This window comes from Tiliqua scincoides, chromosome 1, assembly GCF_035046505.1.
Source record: "Tiliqua scincoides isolate rTilSci1 chromosome 1, rTilSci1.hap2, whole genome shotgun sequence".
Classification (NCBI taxonomy): Eukaryota; Metazoa; Chordata; class Lepidosauria; order Squamata; family Scincidae; genus Tiliqua; species Tiliqua scincoides.
Window position 1 is genome coordinate 282,170,305 of NC_089821.1, and position 20,980 is coordinate 282,191,284.

The 20,980-nt window shown below is 52.2% G+C and overlaps 2 protein-coding genes and 1 long non-coding RNA gene across 3 annotated transcripts in view; 2 read left to right on the top strand and 1 right to left on the bottom strand.

Annotated features, from left to right (window-relative positions):
• Positions 1–2,079: 2,079 nt before the first annotated feature.
• On the top strand, positions 2,080–6,097 carry ATRAID (all-trans retinoic acid induced differentiation factor). The gene is made up of 6 exons (XM_066612030.1): positions 2,080–2,321; positions 2,734–2,805; positions 3,224–3,295; positions 3,582–3,703; positions 5,152–5,252; positions 5,702–6,097. Exons 1-6 carry the CDS (start codon positions 2,089–2,091, stop codon positions 5,804–5,806), a joined length of 705 nt encoding a protein of 234 aa, XP_066468127.1. The 5' UTR covers positions 2,080–2,088; the 3' UTR covers positions 5,807–6,097.
• On the bottom strand, positions 6,068–12,786 carry LOC136636771 (uncharacterized). Its single transcript, XR_010793546.1, has 3 exons — positions 12,505–12,786; positions 6,561–6,627; positions 6,068–6,236 (listed from the first exon to the last, which is right to left on the bottom strand). It is a non-coding gene; the product is annotated as an uncharacterized lncRNA (long non-coding RNA).
• Positions 12,787–12,889: 103 nt separating this feature from the next.
• CAD (carbamoyl-phosphate synthetase 2, aspartate transcarbamylase, and dihydroorotase) overlaps positions 12,890–20,980 on the top strand; it is a 34,848-nt gene continuing 26,757 nt past the window's right edge. Inside the window, exons 1-9 of the mRNA XM_066626788.1 lie at positions 12,890–13,013; positions 14,732–14,871; positions 15,615–15,744; positions 18,824–18,966; positions 19,215–19,356; positions 19,521–19,692; positions 19,998–20,183; positions 20,312–20,424; positions 20,594–20,736. Of these exons, the coding sequence (XP_066482885.1) occupies positions 12,932–13,013; positions 14,732–14,871; positions 15,615–15,744; positions 18,824–18,966; positions 19,215–19,356; positions 19,521–19,692; positions 19,998–20,183; positions 20,312–20,424; positions 20,594–20,736 (1,251 nt within the window). The 5' untranslated portion in view covers positions 12,890–12,931. The remainder of the gene's footprint in view (positions 13,014–14,731; positions 14,872–15,614; positions 15,745–18,823; positions 18,967–19,214; positions 19,357–19,520; positions 19,693–19,997; positions 20,184–20,311; positions 20,425–20,593; positions 20,737–20,980) is intronic.

Below are 20,980 nucleotides of genomic sequence, written 5' to 3' on the forward strand. Positions count from 1 at the left end.
GGACGCCCCCGCCGCCCGCCTGGCAGCTCCTGCCCGAGACAGGCGCGAGGAGGGCGCCCCCGCTGGCCCGCGCGAAGCTCGCCTGCCCGCAGCACCCGAAGGCGACGCAGCAGGGGCGCCCGCTCTGAGTCTCCGGGCGGGGCAGAGTCCTCCCGCTGCATCTCGTGGTCAGCCTAGCCCTGCGTTGGGTGTTGGCCAGGGCTGCAAAGCTATCCACGGTTACCTGGCAGTAAGCCCCATTGACTACAATGGGACTTGCTTCTAAGTAGGCACGCATAGGATTGGGCTCCAAAGCTGCGATCCTATGCACGCTTACCTGGGAGTAAATCCCATTGACTATAATGGGGCTTTCTTCTGAGTAAACATGCATAGGATTGGGCTCTAAGGCTGCAATCCTGAGCACGCTTACCTGGGAGTAAGTCCCATTGAACTCGGCGAGACTTACTTCTGAGTAGACATGCCTAGGATTGGGCTCAAGAGAAGTCAGAAAGAGGCAATAACGGAATCTTCAGTGAAATCTCATGTGAACTGTTATGACAAGAGTGTGTGACTTTGAGGCAGCACCCTGGAGAGGATGCAAAGGCAGTGAACCCCAAATCCTTGGGTTAAAAATTAGTTACAACATTTCCTGTGGTTTCTTTGCTGGGACACGGTTAAGGAAACAGTCCAGTTATGTACTTAAGAATGTGCTAAGTATGAGAGGACATGGTGCACGCCCTTGAACGGATACAATAATAAAACCCTTCACCTGATCTCCTATTGTCACGCTGTGAGGAGCCTGTGATCCCTCCTCCCCATTCAGGCTGTTTCAGACTTCAATCTGACCTCAGGGTGGAACTCTGCAAGGAAGGAGGGCGCTGTCTTCTCCTAGGCTCAGTGTTGCACCATCTTCACTCTCTGACTCATTGGATTCTAGTGAAATCTGGTGGGCTAGAATTAAGCCATTTCTGCCCAACGTTGCACATATGCAATAGGGGCCAAATGTGGGCCAGGCAAATAAACGTGAAATTGTGATTTTCATTGGCTTCCCTGCTTCTCCATAGCCTCCCCTGCTAGCTGTGTGGCCAGTTTGTTGCAGAACATAATTTTGAAAAGTGAAATTTCTTATGGCATTTAGGGTTATTTTGGTTTTGTCTTGGGCACCCCCTTAGCAGGACAAAAGCCAGTCAAATACATAAAAGTTTCCTAAGGGTTCTCTCTCTCCCTTTCATTTTCATTTTCTTCCCAAATTGTAAAGGCTTAGGAACCAATCCTATCCAGTTTTCCACTGCTGGTACAGCTGTGCCAATGGGGCATGCACTGCATCCTGTGGTGGGAAGGCAGTCACAGAGGCCTCCTCAGGGTAAGGGAACATTTGTTCCCTTATTTTGAGGGTGCATTGTGAGTGCACCAGTGTTGGAAAGTTGGATAGAATTGGGCCCTTAGGCTGCAATCCTATCCACACTTACCTGGGAGTAAGTCCCATTGACTATAAATGGACATACTTTTGAGTAGACATGCATAGGATTGGGCTCTTAATCCTTTTGGCCAGGCAGTGTGGTGAGTGGGGAGCAATGTCCTCCATATGCAGTGATTTTCAACCTTTTCCATTTCACAGCACCTGGCAAGGCACTAAAATGGTCAAGGCACACCACCAGTTTTTTGACAATTGACAAGGCCTATTGTGCTGCCAATGCAAGGCTCACATCCCCCAATGGCCCTACCAATAAATGACCCTCTCCCAGATTGCCACGGCACACCAGTGGTTGAAAATGGCTATGCTTTGGGGTCATTTTTTGCTGCATTTTATCGCTTTTAAGATCTGCTGCCTGGTCGCTGTGCGGCTTTCCAGCCCAATCCTACCCACACTTTCCTGGGAGTAAGCCCCTTTGACTGTAATGGGACTTACTTCTGAGTAGGCATGCCTAGGCTTGGGCTGCCAGTCTCTCTGAAGAAGTTTTTGTGCTCCTGCAGTTTGTGAACCGCCATGAGTGGCCCTTACTTGGGGAGGCCAGCGGCGTCTACCCCGTGGGTAGGAATATCAGAGCGTAGCACCGCGCCTTGGGTTCCGCAGGCGGAGCTGCTCCGCCCCCGCCAGCAGGCAGCATCATGGCCGCACCCGGCCTGGGGTTGCTGCTGTGCTCCGTAGTCGCTGCCGCCGCCTCCGGGGGCCCCCAGTTTCCGGCTCTCTCTTTCCGCGTGTGCGGCGACAGCTGCTGCGCGGGCTCGGTGCGCGCGGGCTCGGCCGTGGCCATCCTGTGCGCCTCCCGGCCGGACGCCCTCCTGCAGGGCCGCTGCTGCTTGGACGCGGAGGGTGCGCGGGGGCCAGTCGCCGTGGCCGGGTGAGTCTGTGCCGAGGGCCGACTGCACCTGCGGAGAATCCCTGGCCGCTCTCGGGCTCCACGGCGCTTCCCGTGCTTGCGGGCCGGGCCGCTGCCGGCCGTGGGCGCGTTGCCATTGCCTGGTGAAGGGGGGTAGGTGGCACAGCACAGCACCAGGTGCGTGGGGAGGCAGGTGAGGCAGAGCCTCCCCACCAGAGTCCTTCGAAAAGCACCACTATCGTGGGAGGCACCCAAGCACCCACTGCAAGTTCCTGGTGTGAGCATCTTGCTGAGGCTTGACCAGGAAACTGTGTGTGCTCTTCTCCCTCCCCCCCCCAATAGCACAAATATGCTTCCCAGAAAAAGAGTGGGATGTGAGAAGGGGGGGAGGGTGGCTGGCAGGCTGATGCTGTTGTTCCTCTTCCCTCCCTAGGCTGGATTTGGGGAACTGCTCACTGCATCGGCTTTGCCTTGACTTCCCAGAGGCCAGCACGGCTTTCGTTGTGTGAGTCTGCTGGCCTGATGTTTGGGCTGGCTGTGAGAGCCATCTCTGCCCAGCTGCTCCTTGGTTCAGGCTGGGTGCTTGAAGAAAGAGTGGTTGGCTTGGCCTGAAGGCATCTAGTATCCTCCTTCCTCAGACAGGGCTAGAATCTGGGTTTGTATCCAGGCATTCAGGGTTGTGATTAAGCACCAAGAGCAAGTTCTACCCTTGTTCCAGTGCTTATGGTGGTGACTGAGAGAGTTTCCCTCTAGGTCTAGGCTGTTGCTTCTCAGGCTGAAATGGGCATCCTTTCACCTGAGTTGGGCAGCCCAGTCACAGCCAGTGCTGGGTAACACACAATCTCACCAAGCATTGTGTGCGGACCTTGGGTAGGGAAGCAAGGCTGGTGTGCTGTTGCCATCATCTCCTTTCCTTAATACAGAGATCTGACCGACAATCCCCTGAAGCATCTCCCTGAGAATGCCTTTCAAGGATTCAGCCAGCTGGAGACACTGTGAGTACCAAGACAGGATGTAGTAATGGCTGTTCCTGCAGGTCCTGGATATGCCCATGTGCATGATGCATGCCCACTCTGAGAGTGTGGCATGAATGCGGCGGGCTTGGACTAGTGGCTGGTGCTACTTCCTGGGTGGAAGAGGTCTAGATGCCTCATGAGCAGTGTAGGCCAGTCCCTTTTGCCCAAGCAGCTGGCACATGGGTTCTGGATTGTTGGTGAGTGGGGGGAAAAAGCCAGTTGTGGCTTCTTGCCTGACTTTGATGGAACTTGCATCTGATCTCAGAGTTTTGCCAGAAGAACTGGAGTGCCCTGGAGGAAGCCATGTGTGGAGCAACATCACTATCCAAGAGAGCAACCGGATCTGTCGGGGCCCAAGGAACCCCTGCAATGGATCAGAAGCACTTGGTATGGGGTAGTGGGTAAAGGCTTGCATGCTGGGGCTCTGGGGTAGCCTGATGGGGGCAAGGACATTTTTTTGTGGAGGGGGGTACCATCACATTGGGGAGCTATCCTTGCCCTTAACACAGACTGCTGTAGTTCCGTAGTATACAGCAAGAGGCAAACTCTACAATGCAGCATCAGCGGGACAGTGTGAGAGAAAAAAGTGATGCATGACCATGGACTTACACAGCCATTTCTAGTCATGCACCAGTGCATTGATGCACTGATTAGTCATTGGCTAATGACTAATTGATGCACATTTAGTCATTGGCTAAAAACACCATACATTGCATTTTGGAATGCCTTGAAGTTGGGCAGTGGCTGGAATCTTCCTTAGTGGAGCTGTCCTTTCTGTACTCCTCACATCTCTGTGAAGCCCTTTAATAACATATGCTTGTTTAGGGCACAGTGATGGAATTGCCATAGGCAGTATTGGTTTTGGGTGCCAATCGAGGGCAGTAGAGAGAGAGAGCAAGAGACAGGCCTGTCCCATGGGACATTATCCACCAGGAAGTTTTCTTCCTCAAATGAACATGAACTGTGCAAGTGAAGTTGTAGAAGGCAAAGTGAAGTAAAGCACCAGGAAATGTGTGCACACACCAAGGGCACAAGCCATCAGAGTGCTTGGTGTGATCTGAGAGGTGCACCAGCATCTCCTTGCAAAAGCACAGAGTGTTAGCTAGAGTTTAGCTCTTGGGGGTTAGCAAAGTACCTCTGGGGCTGGAAATAAAGGAGGCAATTAAATAAAGGAGTATAGACATGAAACAAGCTGTAGTCAGAGGAGAGGTACAGCTTGTGACCTTTTGGGTCAAACTAGCAGAAACATTTACTGCACTTGTGCAGCCTATCTTTTTTTCTTTCTAAGAACAGCTGGGGAAATCCAGATGGGGCCATGACATAGGGTTTCTTAACTCTGCCCCTTGATCTGAATCCCTTCCTCCCAACTGTAAAGTGAAAAAAAAGATGAAAAAAGTTCTCAGCAAACTGTAAAAAGTCTTGTCCAGTGTAAGTCTCATAGCCCAATCCTATCTTTTCTCTGCTATAGCATATACCACGTCAAAACAGGTTGTGCTGCTTGCTATGATGGGGGGGGGCTGATCAGGAGGGGTAAAGAAAAATATTTTCCTTACTCCTCTGTAAGCCCCTTGATTGCCAGTAAGTCTCCTTAGAATTGTTTAAGCTGGCTCCAAAGGGGATAGTATCCGGCACAGCAAGTCACTTGCACCAGGTGCCATCCCCTCCCCAAACCTCCACCTCATTCCATCTACCCCTGCTGAATTAGCAAGTGCACTGTTCATGTGCTTCCAGAATGGCCTTTACAACATTACAAAACATGTTCTGCCACCAGAGTGCTGGTTTTGCTCCGGTTTGTGGAGAGCCCTGGAAAGTCCTTCTCTGTTCTTTCTCCACAGCATTGGTGTGCCCAGAGAACTCGCTCTGCATTCCTGATGGGCCAGGCTTGCCCCAGTGCCTCTGTGTAGATCCATACCATGGCTACAAGTGTCTGCGTCAGGTGAGCAAGCTTGGAGGTTATTGTGCTTCCTGGTGGGGATACACACAGAGTGGGGGGCACATTTGCTACTTAACTGGAGTGGGTGGAAGGAACCACTGAGGGTTTCTCTGCCCTTGGGAGTTTGTGCACTGGAGGGTGGAAGACTTAGTTAGAAGACTTAGACCTTCTTAGTTGCGCTGCAACAGTATTCCCATTGTTGTGTGGGAGGAACCCTGTCCTCCTTTCAGGCTCCCTGTAACTGTGACAACCAGAGCTTCAGCATTCCAGGGCGGGAAGGCTGCCTGCAACTGCTAGAGCTGGGCATTGGGCAATATGGAGCCTCCCCAGGAGACTCCTGGAGGCATCTGGTTGACCCCTAGCAATAGTCAGGAAGCTGAGCAGCAGAGACATTTGCGGGGCGACGTGTTAGGGGAATGGCATGAGTCTTCTCACTTGTCTTTGCCTTGCAGGGCACCTTCCCTTACCTGCCGTTCTATGGGACTTTAGGAGCTGTCACTGCTGCTCTCTCCATACTGTTCTGGTTCACCCAGAGGCACAAAGCTAAGAGCTCTTAGTTGCCTCTCCAACCTTGGCTCACCCAGCTGGTGCAGTTTGTTCTCTTGCCTCCCTTTGTCCTCCTGGTGGACCTCCCGCTTTCCTGGGCAGTCAGCCTTGGACCAGACAACTCCAAAGTGGACACCAGAGTTCCAGATGGTGTTTGCTGGCACAGAGTAGGTGTTGACCACAGAGATGTGCCTACATACATGTGTGTGCATGACCAGAGCACAGTCAGGTTGTGCAGATCCATTTCTCCTCTTTGGATTGTGTATTGAGCGTGTAATAAAGCAAGCACAACTCAATCAGTCTGTGGTGGGATGTGAACAGAGACTCTTGCTTTAGAGAATACTTGGAGCCTTTCAGCAGAGGAACTGAAGTACATGGATTCTTCTGGAGCTGGAAGGAGCAGGCCTGAGGCTTCCAGGAGTCACTTTTCTTTTCCAGGTGCTAAGGAAGAGGAGATACTGCATGTTGACAGTCCACCTGGAAGCCCTCCTTTCCTAGCCAAGGCCTTTTTTTGATCTAGGAGCCCCAAAGCAGGAGGAGGAGCAGAAGGAGCCTCACCCTGCCCCTGGGGCAGACGTGGAAGCTTGAAGGAGGCTCCTAGGTTGCATTCCTGGTACAGCCAAAGGGGGAATGGCTTTTTTCCAAGAGCAAGGCAGTTGTTTCCCGCCCCCCTCCCCAATGCTCCAGAGTTTCATCTTGTAACAGGTGGTGACATGCAGATTCTCTCTGATCTTGACCTCCCCCCCCCCTTGGTTCCCACCCTGCCTTGATTCAAGATGAGAACAAGAGACAACTGGAGGCGAGACCACTTGAACTGCCATTTGATCTGTGCCTGAGAAGGGAGGAAGAGACAGAATACAGTATAGTCAGTCTCCATCTGTCAAGAAGACTTCAAAGCAGCCAGACAAGAATCCAGGTAGAGGGTTGGCAAGAAGCCTAGAGTAGGTCTAAAGGCAGGATTCACTTAAAGAAGCAGGCAGTCTGAGAAGAAGATGAGGTAAGTGTGGAGGCACAGAGGGGGCTCTGGATGAAAGTCAGCTTCTTGTTATAACTCAGTGGTTAAAGCTGAACCAGAAGAAAATATGACTGTAACTAAAATGTAGCTTAAGGTGAGAGACAGCAAAGCACATGTGATTAAGACACAGCCAATCCTAGTCGAACTCTATACTGCTGTAAGACAGATGTCAGTGCAACATCCATCATACCCTAAGTCCATCCTGCCAACACCAGCACAAGGGCCAAAGACCAAGTGTGTCCTGGCAGTGCTGCTGCAGCCTTTCCCATTAACACTCCAGCAGCCATGAAAAAACCAGTAGTGTGTTATCCATGGAGCAACATCCTGATGGTTGTGTAACATCTCCTTGAAGGCAATGCCATCTATGAGGCATTGTGTGTAATTGGTCTGATGTCGTGGTAGCCAGAGAAGCACTGCTAGGGTGAACTGAGCAGGTGGTGGAGGCAGGGGCCAGGGCTAATAAACAGCGAGTGCTGGGGGACACCCTCTCTTCCGCTACGAGAAATGAATAAATGGACATCTCCTGGTTGAGGTGTCTTAAGGACAGCACACAACATGACAGAAGTATGCAACAGTACCCCTCTTCCCTCCAGGAGTCACAGTGGCATCAACAGCAAAGGAGCGAAAGAACTGCTAAGGAAAATTGAACCCAGGGTTCCACTCCCTCATCTCACCCATTAAAAACACATACAGTGGTGGCTGTGGCATCTATGAAGTTTCTGTGTCTGGAAGCTCTGTGGATACTGAAACCCATGGATAATTAAATCTGCAGGCCTGGCATTCAAACTTTCCAAACACGACTAGAGGGTGTTCTGAGGCCTTCAGGCAGCCTTGGAACATCACTTTGTTTTCTGGGGGGATGACGACGGGGGACTGGTAGTGACATTTTTATGCCTTCAGAAGGCTGCCTGGGGCAGCAGTGAGCAGCCTCCAGAGGGTGCAGGTTGGGCCAACCCCATGCGTTCAGAATCTGCAGAATCTCTTTATTTGTGAATAAAGAGACCAACCTGTACACCCAAGGTCTATTGTTCAACCCCCTGCGACAAGCTTTGCTGAGGGAGAATCAGTTTGACTTCTGTAAGGGTAAGTCTTGCCTCATGAACCTTTTAGAATTCTTTGAAAAGGTCAATAGGCAAGTGAATGAGGGAGAACCCGTGGATATTATATATCTGGACTTTCAGAAGGTCGAGAAGTTTTGACACGGCCCCTCACCAAAGGCTGCTGAGAAAACTCCACAGTCAGGGAATTAGAGGGCAGAACCTCTCACGGATTGAGAACTGGTTAAGGACCAGGAAACAGAGAGTAGGTGTCAATGGGCAATTTTGAAGAGCGCCGGTCCCCAAGGATCTGTCCCGGGACCGGTGCTCTTCAACCTCTTCATAAATGACCTGGAGACAGGATTGAGCAGTGAGGTGGCTAAGTTTGCAGATGACACCAAACTTTTCCAAGTGGTGAAGACCAGAAGTGATTGTGAGGCACTCCAGAAGGATCTCTCTAAACTGGCAGATTGGGCAGCAAAATGGTAGATGCATTTCAATGTAAGTAAGTGTAAAGTCATGCACATTGGGGCAAAAAAGCAAAACTTCACATATAGGCTAATGGGTTCTGAGCTGTTTGTGACAGATTTACAAAATTATGCACAGGAAGGATAGAGTAGATAGAGAGATGTTCTTTTCAATCTCATACCAGAACCAGGGGACATCCACTAAAACTGAGTGTTGGGAGAGTTAGACAAAAGAGACAGACAAAAGAAAATATTTCTTTACTCAGCATGTGGTTGGTCTGTGGAACTCCTTGCCATAGGATGTGGTGATGGCATCTGGCCTAGATGCCTTTAAAAGCATATTTGACAAGTTTCTGGAGGAAAAATCCATTACAGGTTACAAGACGTGATGTGTATGTGCAACCTCCTGATTTTAGAAATGGGCTATGTCAGAATGCCAGATGCAAGGGAGGGCACCAGAATGAGGTTATCTGGTGTGCTCCCTGGGGCATTTGGTGGGCCACTGTGAGATACAGGAAGCTGGACTAGATGGACCTATAGCATGATCCAGCAGGGCAGTTCTTATGTTCTAATGGTACAGTCCTGAAAAAACGAGAGACTGTGATGAGTGCTTGGCCAGCAGTAGTAATGGGTAGGGAGCAAACACTCCCAGCTCTTCACTGTTGCATGAGGAAGCGAAGGTTTAGCAACACAGCTGATAGAGACACATTTGATAATTCTGGAGGGTCAGAATGGGGGGGTGTAGAGGCATGTGAAAGAGATACAGCATCAGTACACTGCAGCTTAGCATTCCTTCTCCCCCCTCTGCTTACCTGTGGGATGCATTGTGCTTGCTTTCCTTTTTGAGGTGGTGAGGTGGAGGTTCCACAGGTGTCTGTGGAGTTGCATTCTCCTGGGGCAGAATGCAAGAAGTCTGAGCAGATAAGAATTAAACTGTTTTGCCATTCATGTTGTGGAAGACGAGATTGTGTGAGCAAAGGGCTCCCGGCTCCATTTGGGCGCCACGTGGCCGTCACCAGAGTTCCCTTTTGAGAGACCAGAGATGTACAGCCCTTTGCCATGTATCTGATTATCTGAGCTGAAGCCTCCCTGTCAAGGGCTTAAGTACTGGGGTGAGTGTCACATGATGTGCTGCCAAATGTGGTGTGTACCCTATGCCCTGTTGCAGGAAAGCGGGTGGGGTGGGGATGGCAGGAGATACAATTTTCCGAAGTTGTTCCGTTCCCCATTGTTTCCTGTGGGGTTATTCCTACTGCTGCCAGCTGTGCTGTTGGCATACTATTTTTCCAGTATTGGCATCTAAAAGTGGTTTAGGATATGGTATACATTGACTCCTTGTCCCTCCCAATCTCCTCCTTGTTTTGGCCTCTCCATTGACAAAGTTGTGTTGGCATCTGAGTAATGTCTGAGCTGTCAGTGTGGCATTTTTTCTGGCACCAGTGGCTATGGCATATCAATTAACAGTTGGCTTTCTACAGCACTGGAACTGTCATTGCACCAGCATATGTGGAAATATGGTAGCATATGTTGAGGATAGGATTAGGCTGCAAGGGAAGGCAGAGGCAAGCAGCAAGCGTGAAGGGGTTATAGGCAAAGCACATTGTGAAGAGACTCTAGAAAATGCACACCTCTAGGAACTAAGCTCTAAGTGCTATTCCTTCCTTACTCAGAACCACTAAGGGGCAAGTCTGAGAGACATTAGCTTGTTCCCATCCAAAGCTCAAGGCCACAGGGATTAAGAGATAAAAGAGGCCAAAAGGGTCAGTCAAAACTTAGGGTGGTAATGCGGTTGCTGAATACATGCCAGATTCAACACAACAGAAGATCTTACATGCAGAGGCTCAGGTGACATAACCATGGGAGGTGTGTCCTTGGAATCACAGAGGATAAGGGGCTCAGGCATGTGGACAATATACTGCCCTCCAGAGTCTTGCAGGCAGCACTGCACTTCTATTCCAACACTATAGGCAGTATGTGATGCTCCAGTCCAGTGATTGTCAACCTTTTTCAACTCAGGGCACACTGACAAGGCACTAAAATGGTCAAGGCACACCACCAGTATTTTGATAAGTGACAAGGCACCCCATGGTGTTGGTAGGGTGGCTGACATCCCCCAATGGCCCTACTAATAAATGACCCCCCCAACTCCCACTGCACACCTGTGGACCACTTGCAGCACAGTGATTGAAAATGGCTGCTCTAATCAGTCAATATCTTATTAAATGCAAGTTACCTTGCCTGTGTGTATGCCAGTGGCTGATAGCCAAGGCAGATACCATGTGGGCATACATAACACCTGAGGCCTTGGTTCTGTTGGTATGCCATCCAGGTAGGCTTTTCCCCAGGCATCCTGTTTTCCAGGAACAGGACAGTCTTCTTTGCTAGGTGATGTAGCCTAGGCGTGGCCATAACTAAACTGCTAGACATGTGTGGTGCAGAGCCTGGCTCAGATGCTGGACAGGCAGCATGGATTTAGACTTAGTGAGGCCCTAAGTTATATAAAGCTTGAAGGCCCCCTGTTAAAAAAAATTACACCAAAATTTGCTCTACAGGCTGTTTAAAAGAGGTGTGTGCGTGTATAAAATTTTCAGTACACATAAAATTTTTAGGCCCCTGAGGATTGTGAAGCTAAACTGTAGCCTGTTTAGCATGGCTAAATCTGGCATTTTGGACAAGCAGCCCCTTTCCCCAGCTTACCCTGCAGCAGTGCCATTGCACCTTCTGCTGCTCTTTTCCTCTCCCAAGGCAAAGGACAGGAACAGATGCAAGTGTGGAGCTGGCCAAGGAGAATGTGAACTACAGAGTCTCTGCTCTAGCCCACCCCTTCACTCCTCTGCACTTCTTTACAAAATTCTGGAATGGAGAGAGAAAGCAGCAAGAGCAGTATTGTTACCCCATGAGAAAAAAGGAAGAGCCAGTGTGTTCAAGTGCACTGTGAGGGGAAGAAAGTAGTATGTGGTATGCAGGGAACATAAGAATAGCCCCACTGGATCAGGCCAAAGACCCATCTAGTCCAGCCTCCTGTATCTCACAGTGGCCCACCAGATGGCTCAGGGAGCACACAAGATAACAAGATACCTGCACCCTGTTGTCACTCCTTTGCACCTGGCATTCTGAGGTAGCCTACCACAGAATCAGGTGGTTGCACATAACTATCATAGCTTGTAACCTGTACAGGACTTTTCCTCCAGAAATCTGTCCAATTCCCTCAGAAAGGCATCTAGGTCAGCCATCGCCACATCCTGTGCCAAGGAGTCCCACAGACTAATTGCACACTGGGTAAAGAATTACTTTCTTTTGTCTGTCCTAACTCTTCCGACACTCAATGTTAGTGGATGTCCCTTGAGCGAGGTCCAAAGAGAGTCTGGTCCAACAAGAAGCTGACGGAACATACCAAGATCCAGGTCTACAGAGCTTGCGTCCTGAGTACACTTCTGTACTGCAGCGAGTCATGGACTCTTCGCTCACAACAGGAGAGGAAACTGAGCGCTTTCCACATGCGCTGCCTCCGACGCATCCTCGGCATCACCTGGCAGGACAAAGTTCCAAACAACACAGTCCTGGAACGTGCTGGAATCCCTAGCATGTATGCACTGCTGAAACAGAGACGCCTGCGTTGGCTCGGTCATGTCGTGAGAATGGATGATGGCCGGATCCCAAAGGATCTCCTCTATGGAGAACTCGTGCAAGGAAAGCGCCCTACAGGTAGACCACAGCTGCGATACAAGGACATCTGCAAGAGGGATCTGAAGGCCTTAGGGATGGACCTCAACAAGTGGGAAACCCTGGCCTCTGAGCGGCCCGCTTGGAGGCAGGCTGTGCAGCATGGCCTTTCCCAGTTTGAAGAGACACTTTGCCAACAGTCTGAGGCTAAGAGGCAAAGAAGGAAGGCCCATAGCCAGGGAGACAGACCAGGGACAGACTGCACTTGCTCCCGGTGCGGAAGGGATTGTCACTCCTGGATTGGTCTTTTCAGCCACACTAGACGCTGTGCCAGAACCACCTTTCAGAGCGCGATACCATAGTCTTTCGAGACTGAAGGTTGCCAATACTTGAGCGAGGGGGAGAAGAACCTCCCTCCATCCACCCCATGCATACTTTTGTGCCTCAATCATGTCCCCCGTCAGGGGCCTCTTTTCTAGACTGAATAGCCCCACAGCTGCAGCCTTTCCTCCTACGGGGTGCCCCACCAGTCATCATCTCGGTCGCTCTCTTCTGCGCCTCTTCCATTTCCACTACTGCGATGGGGGCGGGGTGGTGCTTCGCCCCGCCGCCTCAGGAGGAGCCCGGGGGGTGCACCTTCCACCACCTTTGCGGGCTCCTGGCTGGCACACACCCGCACCCCCTCGCTTGCAGCTACGACCACCGCGAGCGCTCTCCAGGCATTGTGGGCGTCTCCAGGCACAGCTCTGCTCGCTGCGGCGCGGGGAGCTTCTGCAGGCGCTCTTGTGCAGCGGATCCTCCGCCTCCGCCGCTCCGACCGGAGGAGGGTCCTCTCCAGGCCCGCCCTCGGTGGGTCACTTCCTCGCGCGGCTGGGCTCCTCCTCCTCTTCCTCCGGCGCTGCTCAGCAGCTCCGCAGTCCCCCGCTCGCACGTGCAGCGAGCTCCGGTCCGGCGATGGGCAGCCTGGTGCTGGAGGATGGGACCGTGCTGCGCGGGCGCCCCTTTGGCGCCGCGGGGGCCGCCGCCGGGGAAGTGGGTGAGTGCCTGCCTGCCTGCCGGGGAAGGGGAGATCCTCGGGGAGGGGGGCGGCGGCAGGAGCAAGAGGAGGATTCTCCAGTGGGCGCCATGAAGCCCCCCGGCCGCACTCAGCCTGGCACTGGCGGCTCAGAGTCCAATCCTAGGCAAGTCTACTCAGAAGTAAGTCACATTAGTGTCAATAGGGCTTACTCCCAGGTAAGTGTGGCTAGGATTGCAGATTCAGCACTCCTGTAGCGTGTGAAGTGCTGCCAGCCGAGAGTGCCTCTGAGCATGTGCCGACTGCCTTCCCCACACAGCTGAGCCTGTCAGTGTGCCTTCAGCCCTGCTCTCCTGTAGCAGAGCCCTCCGATGGCATAGCAGGCTGGCATTGCAGCCACACTCGGCAGTCCCCGCAGAGGGCTGTGGTGTCTTTCAAAGACCTGCCAAGTTAAGCCCCCGCCTGCCCCTTGAGATGCCACAGGTCCTTTGGGCATCCTCTTTGGCTGCCAAGGCTGAATCCTCAGCTTCTGGGCAGGTCTTGTCTGCCACAGACCCCAAGTCCTGGTTTGCCTATTAGGGGCTGATGTTACCCAGTCCTTTTGACCATATGTCTCCGGAGCTGGCTTAAGTAACCAGGCTAGCTGCATCCTGGTGGATCTGTTGGCACTTGTGCTTACATACTCACTCCTGAATTGTGTTGCTCAGGGAGGTGGGAGGTAGAGGTGGGACTTGCCCTCAAGGAAGACATGGCCCTTTCCTGGGGGGGCATTTCCACCAAAAGCTGCAAGAGCCCTGCCCTGTGCAAAGTTGCCTGGGCAGTCACAGACTTCCCTGGGCTCTTATGTGCACCAGTCCAGTCTTGCAGCTGGTGCTAGGCTCTGAGTGAGACAGCTATGCTGTCTTCAGGGATGGTCTCCTGTGAGTTCATGGCATGCCTGGAAAAACGGAAGGGTGTGGAGCCTGTTCCAGAAGACGTTGTGTGAGAAGCAGATTGCTGTGGGGGAGACTGGCGGGGCTGTGGGTGGGCATGGCCCCCCTAGCAGCAGAGTTAAGGGAGATGAGACCACTGCAGTTGGTAGCCCCTCAGCTTGCTTCCTTGCTGGGAGCTTTAGGGTCCTGGTAGCAGGAGCAGCACCTGATACGTGGAGGTCTTGTTGGTGGTCACCTGAAATGGTTGGAAAGTATGGAGCCAGAGTGCTCTTCAGTTGCAGATGGAGAGAGCTGTAAGGCAGGGCACTTGGCTGTGTGATTGCCATGTGGCTTGTGCAATTGCCTGGAAATGGGGGGCTGGTCTAGGTGAACCCCCTGGGTGAGGGGTAGCAGGAGGTATTCATCTTCCAGTGTTGTCTCAATGATTGTCAGACATTCAGCCCAACCTGGCCTCAGGGAGAGATGTGCTGATGCAACTTTGAATTTCCTTCACTGCCTTGCTGCCCCCCTATGAGACTTTTTTGGGGGGGGGGGTTGTTTTATTAAATACAAATATAAAAAATTAAAAAATAAAGATATTGCAAATTGTGTGGCAAGTGTGGAGATCTCAAACTACATTTCTTTGTTTTAGCTGCCTCCCACTGAGACTCATGGGGGCAAGGAAACAACCACCCCAGTGCTGAGCATGCTCTTGGAGTGGGATAGAGGGTGTGGGTGTCCTGGGCTTGTCTGTCAAGTCAGAATGATCTCCAGCATGCCAGGACCACATGGGGCTGATCTGGTTTCTGCTTTTCCCTGGGGCTGCAGTCTTCCAGACAGGCATGGTGGGTTATCCTGAAGCACTGACAGACCCCTCCTACAAATCCCAGATCTTGGTGCTGACATACCCCCTTGTTGGAAACTACGGTGTCCCTTCAGACAAGCTGGATCAGTTTGGCCTCAGCCAGGTGAGTGTGGGGATGGCAGGGAGAAGCTACCTTTGCTCTTGGTTCCGCTGTTTCACAGTGTGCCTGCCTGGCACTGAAATGGTCATGGCTGCTTTGCCTTCATCCTCCTCTCCTCCCTCCTCTCATGCTGTCTCCTCTGTCGACTTTTAGACTGTAAGCCCTTTCAGACAGGAAGTTCACTTAAAGCCCAAGGTAAATCGATGGCGCTGAATAAATAAATTGGCTTGACTCTGGCATTGGGTTTCTGATTGCCTGGAAGAGCAAATGCCTGGAACTCTTTCAGCTCATGTAGGGGGTGCTGTGGCTTCCTGGCTGTGCCTGGACAAATAGAGCCGGGCAGCTGCTTCAAGATACTATGTGTGTCTCTTCCCTGGCCACCCTTCCCAGACAGTTGAAGGTGGCTTGTGCCAGGTGTGTTTCTGACCTAGAGAGACACAGGTGGACCACTTTTCCCCAGAAGCAGCAACTCACAATTTGTCCTACACTCTTTGTGCTTGGGCTGGTGGCCCATGTGCTTCGCGCATGGTGGTGGGATCATGTCACTCCCTGTTCCCCAGGCAGGATGAGAACACCATTCTGGAAGTGGTGCTTGGGGAAAAGCTCAGGTGTGTACCACATGGAGTGGGTCTTCAGTGGAGAGAGGGTCTCACCGATAGCAGCAAACAGGGCCTTTGACTGAAGGGGGAATGTGCTAGCAATGAAGGGTGGGGTTGTGTTTGATCTCTTTTCCTCTTCTCCTTCAGTGGTTTGAGTCCAGCCGCATCCATGTGGCAGCCCTCATCGTCGGTGAGTGTTCTCGCAAGCCCAGCCACTGGAGTGCCACACAGTCCCTTGACCACTGGCTGCAGGAAAATGGGATTCCTGGCCTAGAAGGTAAGTGGTGCCCAACAGAGGAGCTTCTGATGGTGAGACTCAAACCCTGGTGGAGGTGAGCAGTGTGTGCCTCCCTTTGCTGCCAGCTTTGATTCTCCATCTGTAAGGCTGCAGTAATGAAGATTCCCCTAGGAAGTTGAAGGAGGAAATGCCTTGTCAATGACTGCTGAATACAGATGCAGCCTCAGGAGTCTGGGGTGGGCAGACATTGGGTGAGCAAACAGTGCCCCTCCTCTCCCACTGACACAAAAATGGAACATATTGTTGGTGGGAGCAAGGGATGGACTCGCGAGACAAGTTTGGCCAGTCATTCCAGTCCTCTGGAATGGGGAAATGACCAGGGCAGTGGATGAGATTGCTCCAGAGCGACCTCTGCCACGTCGCAGACTTGGAGCGGCTCCTTGGTTCACTGAGGAGCTGCGAATGATGAAGCGGCAGGGCAGGCGTCTAGAGCGACGGTGGCAGAAAACTCGGGATGAATCCAATTGGACACGGAGTAGAGCTCATTACAGAGCCTATTCCGTAGCGGTGGTAGCAGCGAAGAGATCTTTCTTCTCTGCTACCATTGCATCTGCTGACAGCCGTCCGGCAGAGCTGTTCCGTGTGGTGCGGGGCCTCCTCCATCAGGCCCCCCCAGTAGACCAGGAGGAATACACGGTCAGCCGCTGTGACGTGTTTGCGCAACATTTTGCAGATAAAATCGATCGTATTCGTCACAACTTGGATGCCACATTGACAATGTCTGACGATGTCCCCTTGGCAACTGCTTGTCCTGTGTTGTGGGATTCTTTTCAGCTTGTATAGCCTGAGGACGTGGACAGACAACTTTGGAGTGTGAGGCCATCTGCCTGTCTGCTCGACCCTTGCCCAGCTTGGTTGATAAGAGCTGCCCGGGGTGGACTGGCTGAGTGGACAGGGAGGGTGGTCAACTCTTCGTTGATGGAGGGGACGTTACCACTTGCTTTGAAATGGGCAGTGGTTTGCCCCCTCCTGAAGAAGCCCTCCCTGGATTCCACTGTGTTGGATAACTACCGGCCAGTCTCCAACATCCCGTTTCTGGGCAAGGTAATTGAGCGGGTGGTGGCGTCCCAACTCCAGAGGGTCTTGGATGAAGCGGATTATCTGGATCCTTTTCAATCTGGCTTCAGGCCAGGCTTTGGGACGGAAACCGCCTTGGTCGCCTTGGTGGATGACCTACGCTGGGGACTGGACAGGGGGAGTGCGTCCCTGTTGGTCCTGCTGGACCTCTCAGCGGCTTTCGATACCATCGACCATGGTATCCTTCTGGGCCGATTGGCCAAGTTGGGAGCTAGAGGCACTGTTTTGCGGTGGTTCCGCTCCTACTTGGAGGGTCGGTCCCAGATGGTGGTGCTGGGGGATGCCTGTTCGACACCCTGGCCCTTGAGGTGCAGGGTGCCACAGGGCTCAATTCTGTCCCCCATGCTATTTAACATCTACATGAAACCGCTGGGAGAGGTCATCCGGGGCTTTGGAGTGGGGTGCCATCAATATGCCGATGACACCCAGCTCTATCTCTCCTTTTCTCCAGACTCCAGGGTGGCAGTTGAGGGCCTGGAGCGCTGTCTGGAGGCAGTGAGGATCTGGATGGGGGCTAACAAGCTGAAATTAAATCTGGATAAGACAGAGGCTCTCCTGGTTCGGAAATCCTCAATGCAGGTGCTGGACTATCGGCTTGCGCTGAATGGGGTTGCACTCCCTCTAAAGGAGCAGGTCCGCAGCTTGGGGGTCCACCTGGACTCGCAGCTGCTCCTGAATTCCTAGGTGGCGGCTGTGGCTAGGGGGGCCTTTGCTCAGCTTCGGCTGGTGAGCCAGCTGCAGCCGTCCTTGGATCATGCAGACCTGGCCACGGTGATCCATGCCTCAGTGACATCGAGGTTAGATTACTGTAATGCGCTCTGCGTGGGGCTGTCCTTGAAGACAGTTTGGAAACTGCAACTAGTGCAGAATGTGGCGGCCCGTGTGGTTACTGGAGGTAGGCAGTTCGACTCTGTCAGTCCGTTTCTCCAGCAGCTGCATTGGCTGCCCATTTGTTTCCAGGCCCAATTCAAGGTGCTGGTTTTGACCTTTAAAGCCCTATACTGCTCTGGGCCAGGGTATCTTAGAGATCGCCTACTCCCGTACAATCTGGCTCGTCCTCTTAGGTCATCAGAGAAGGCCTTTTTACAAGTGCCGCCGCCTAGGGAGGTACGTGGGGCGGCGGCAAGAAATAGGGCCTTCTCAGTAGTGGCACTAACGCTATGGAACTCCCTTCCCCTTGACTTAAGAATGGCTCTCTCTCTTGAGACCTTTCGGCGAGGCCTGAAGACCCTTCTGTTTAAACAAGCCTTCTGAGTTCTCGGCCTTTTTAACATCTTTTAATATTTTTTACAGGCCTGATTCTTTTATGACTTGCTGCTGCTCTATGCTCTTTTTACCTATTTTTATTCTGACTCCTGTTTTTTATGATATGTGTTAATATGTTTTTTATTTGTTTTAAATTATGTTTTTAATCTGTTGTAAGCCGCTTTGAGTCCCTTCGGAGAGAAAGGCGGGGTAAAAATAAAGTTATTATTATTATTATTATCATGCACTGGGTGTGATTTGGCCAGTTGCTATCTTTGTGTCTTGGATCTCCAGTCTTGTATGAGAACTATGCTTGATTGCTTCCTACAGCTGTTGGGGGGAGTGTGCAAACTTGGGGCAGAAGAACCAACTGCATACTCAGAAGTGTAACCGATGAATGTTTTCCCGGGTGCCATCTGGCAGCTTGCCATGGTGGGCATGGAACAAGCCCACAGTGAGCTGGCAGAATGCCGAACACTGAGGAGTGTCTCTCCATGCTGTGATCAGAGAAGCAGGAGTGGGGCAAAGCTCCCTTTGCCATCTGACAAGGCATGAAGGTGGCTGGTTACTTGTGTGCTACTTTTGCAGCTTTCACCCTGTGTTGGGTGGGGCAAATGTGGGTCATACCTGCATGTGTGTGTGGAAGCTTGTTGGGTATGCAGGAAGATTGGGGCAAGAGGAGAAATTGTCTGTCTGTCCATCCAGGATTGTATTCATTTGTGCTCTGGACCTGCAGGAGTGGACACACGAGCGCTGACCAAGAGAATCCGAGAAAAAGGGACCTTGCTGGGCAGACTGGTGTTGGATGGTGACCATAACACAGACCTTCCCTTTGAGGATCCCAGCAAGAGGCACCTGGTGAAGGAAGTCTCACTGCCGGTAGGTGTGATCAGGCCAGAATGGACTGTCGGACTTTGGATGTAGTGTGTTAGGGGGTGTAGCTGTGAGAGGTGGCCCTTGAACTAGCAACACTGGTCAAACAGTTTGCCCCACTCCATCCCAATCACTGGGTATAGTTGGTTAGGGGAAAGCAGGGCATGAGTGGAAGGACCGTGCCAAATGATGGGGTGGGGGTGGCCAGTTCCACCTTGCAAATATGAGCTCTTGTCTCCCCAACCTTCGAGTAGGAACCCCAGGTGTTCAACCCTGATGGATCAGTTAGGATCACAGCAGTGGACTGTGGCCTGAAGAACAATCAGATCCGGTGCTTGTGTGCGCGTGGTGCAGCTGTGACTGTGGTACCTTGGGATTATCCCCTCCATGATGCAGGTGAATGGGGGGGGGAGAAGAGGATGGGTTTGCAGAGCCCTTCCCCAGCTCTGAACTAGGAAGATGCCTCTGCCTGGAGGGCACTGAGGGTTCTTGCTTGTGTTGTCCTGGTAGGCAGGGAGGGGAGAGGGCTGCACCCTTCTGACCTCTTCTCTTCCTCCCAGAGTTTGATGGGCTGTTTGTCAGCAATGGCCCTGGGGACCCTTTGCTCTGCCAAACCACGGTTGTCAACTTGCGTCATGTTCTGGAGCAGCCAGTCCCTAAGCCCATCTTTGGTATCTGCCTGGGCCATCAGCTGCTGGCATTAGCCATTGGAGCCAAGACCTACAAGATGAAGTGAGTCAGATGACCTACAAGATGAAGCTGTCAGTAGTCTGTAAAGCTTTTCTTCTGAAATCCTGTTTTCCGTGCGGGTTTTACGGAATTTCTGATTGCGACACCTGCTGCTTTCATAGGATAACTACCTTGCATCTTATTGGGTTTTTGTACATTTTTTGTAAGCTGTTTTAAGCTTTTTAAGGAAAGCAGTCTGAAAATCTGTTAAATAGGTAGGTGGTGGTTGGGGCTTCTGATCAAAGGTGGTACTGGGGCAGATTTTCTAACTTCTCCCAAATCTATGTCGGCCTTCAATTACCTCTCAGGTATGGGAACCGTGGACACAACCAGCCATGCCTCCATGAGGGCTCCCAGCGCTGCTTCATCACCTCCCAGAACCATGGCTTTGCAGTGGACCCTGCGAGCCTGCCAACTGGTTGGAGCCCCCTCTTCACCAATGCCAATGACCACTCCAATGAGGGCCTCGTGCATGACTCGAAGCCCTTCTTCAGGTGGGAGCATCCTTGGATGCAAGGAAGGGTCTGAGCGAGGGTCTCTTTGGCTGGCTCAGGAAGGGAGTGTAAGTGGGAGGAAGTGTGTTTGTGTGGTTGCTAATATGGTTGCTTCTTCTCCCACTCAGTGTTCAGTTTCACCCAGAGCACAATGCTGGCCCAATGGACCTGGAGTGTCTCTTTGATGTCTTCCTGGAGATGGTGCGCAACACAACTGCTGGAGGGCAGAGTCCCAAGACAGGTGTGGGCTCTGGGTGGGGCTGGTTTGAAGGGCCTGGATCTGCCCCTACACAGCCTCAAGACTTGAGAGGACTCTGTGTCCTCCCACCAGGCATTCGCCTACCTCTTTCCTGGCTGGGTGGAGGCTTTGCAGAGATACCCAGCTGACAGTTGAGCATCTATCCCCCCAGTGCGTGAAAGGCTGCAGAACCACCTGCGAAGTGCAGAAGCCCCGCCTGCTAGCCAGGTGTCCCGTCCCCGCAAAGTGCTGATCTTGGGCTCGGGAGGTCTCTCCATAGGGCAGGCGGGTGAGTTCGACTACTCCGGCTCCCAGGTCAGTGAGCACATATGGGATTGAAAGGATGTGTACTGTGGAGGGAGTGAGGTAGGATGGGGTATGACTGCTAGGAAGGAGTTTGGAGTTTGGCATGATGGGCAATGGGAGTGCTTGGTGGGTGTCCTTGTGTGTGTTGGGGCATGGACTCTTGGCTTGGTGTGTGGAAGTGGCTGATCTTCAGGGCTGACTGAGAGTGACATCTTCAGATTTCCACCCATTGCTCCCAAGGGCATGTGGGTGG

Coding starts and splice junctions, on each gene's coding strand:
- ATRAID (XM_066612030.1), top strand. CDS start 2,089: ATGGCCGCACCCGGCCTGGGGTTGCTGCTGTGCTCCGTAGTCGCTGCC. Junction 2,322..2,733: donor GGGCCAGTCGCCGTGGCCGG/GTGAGTCTGTGC, acceptor TTCCCTCCCTAG/GCTGGATTTGGGGAACTGCT. Junction 3,296..3,581: donor TTCAGCCAGCTGGAGACACT/GTGAGTACCAAG, acceptor ATCTGATCTCAG/AGTTTTGCCAGAAGAACTGG.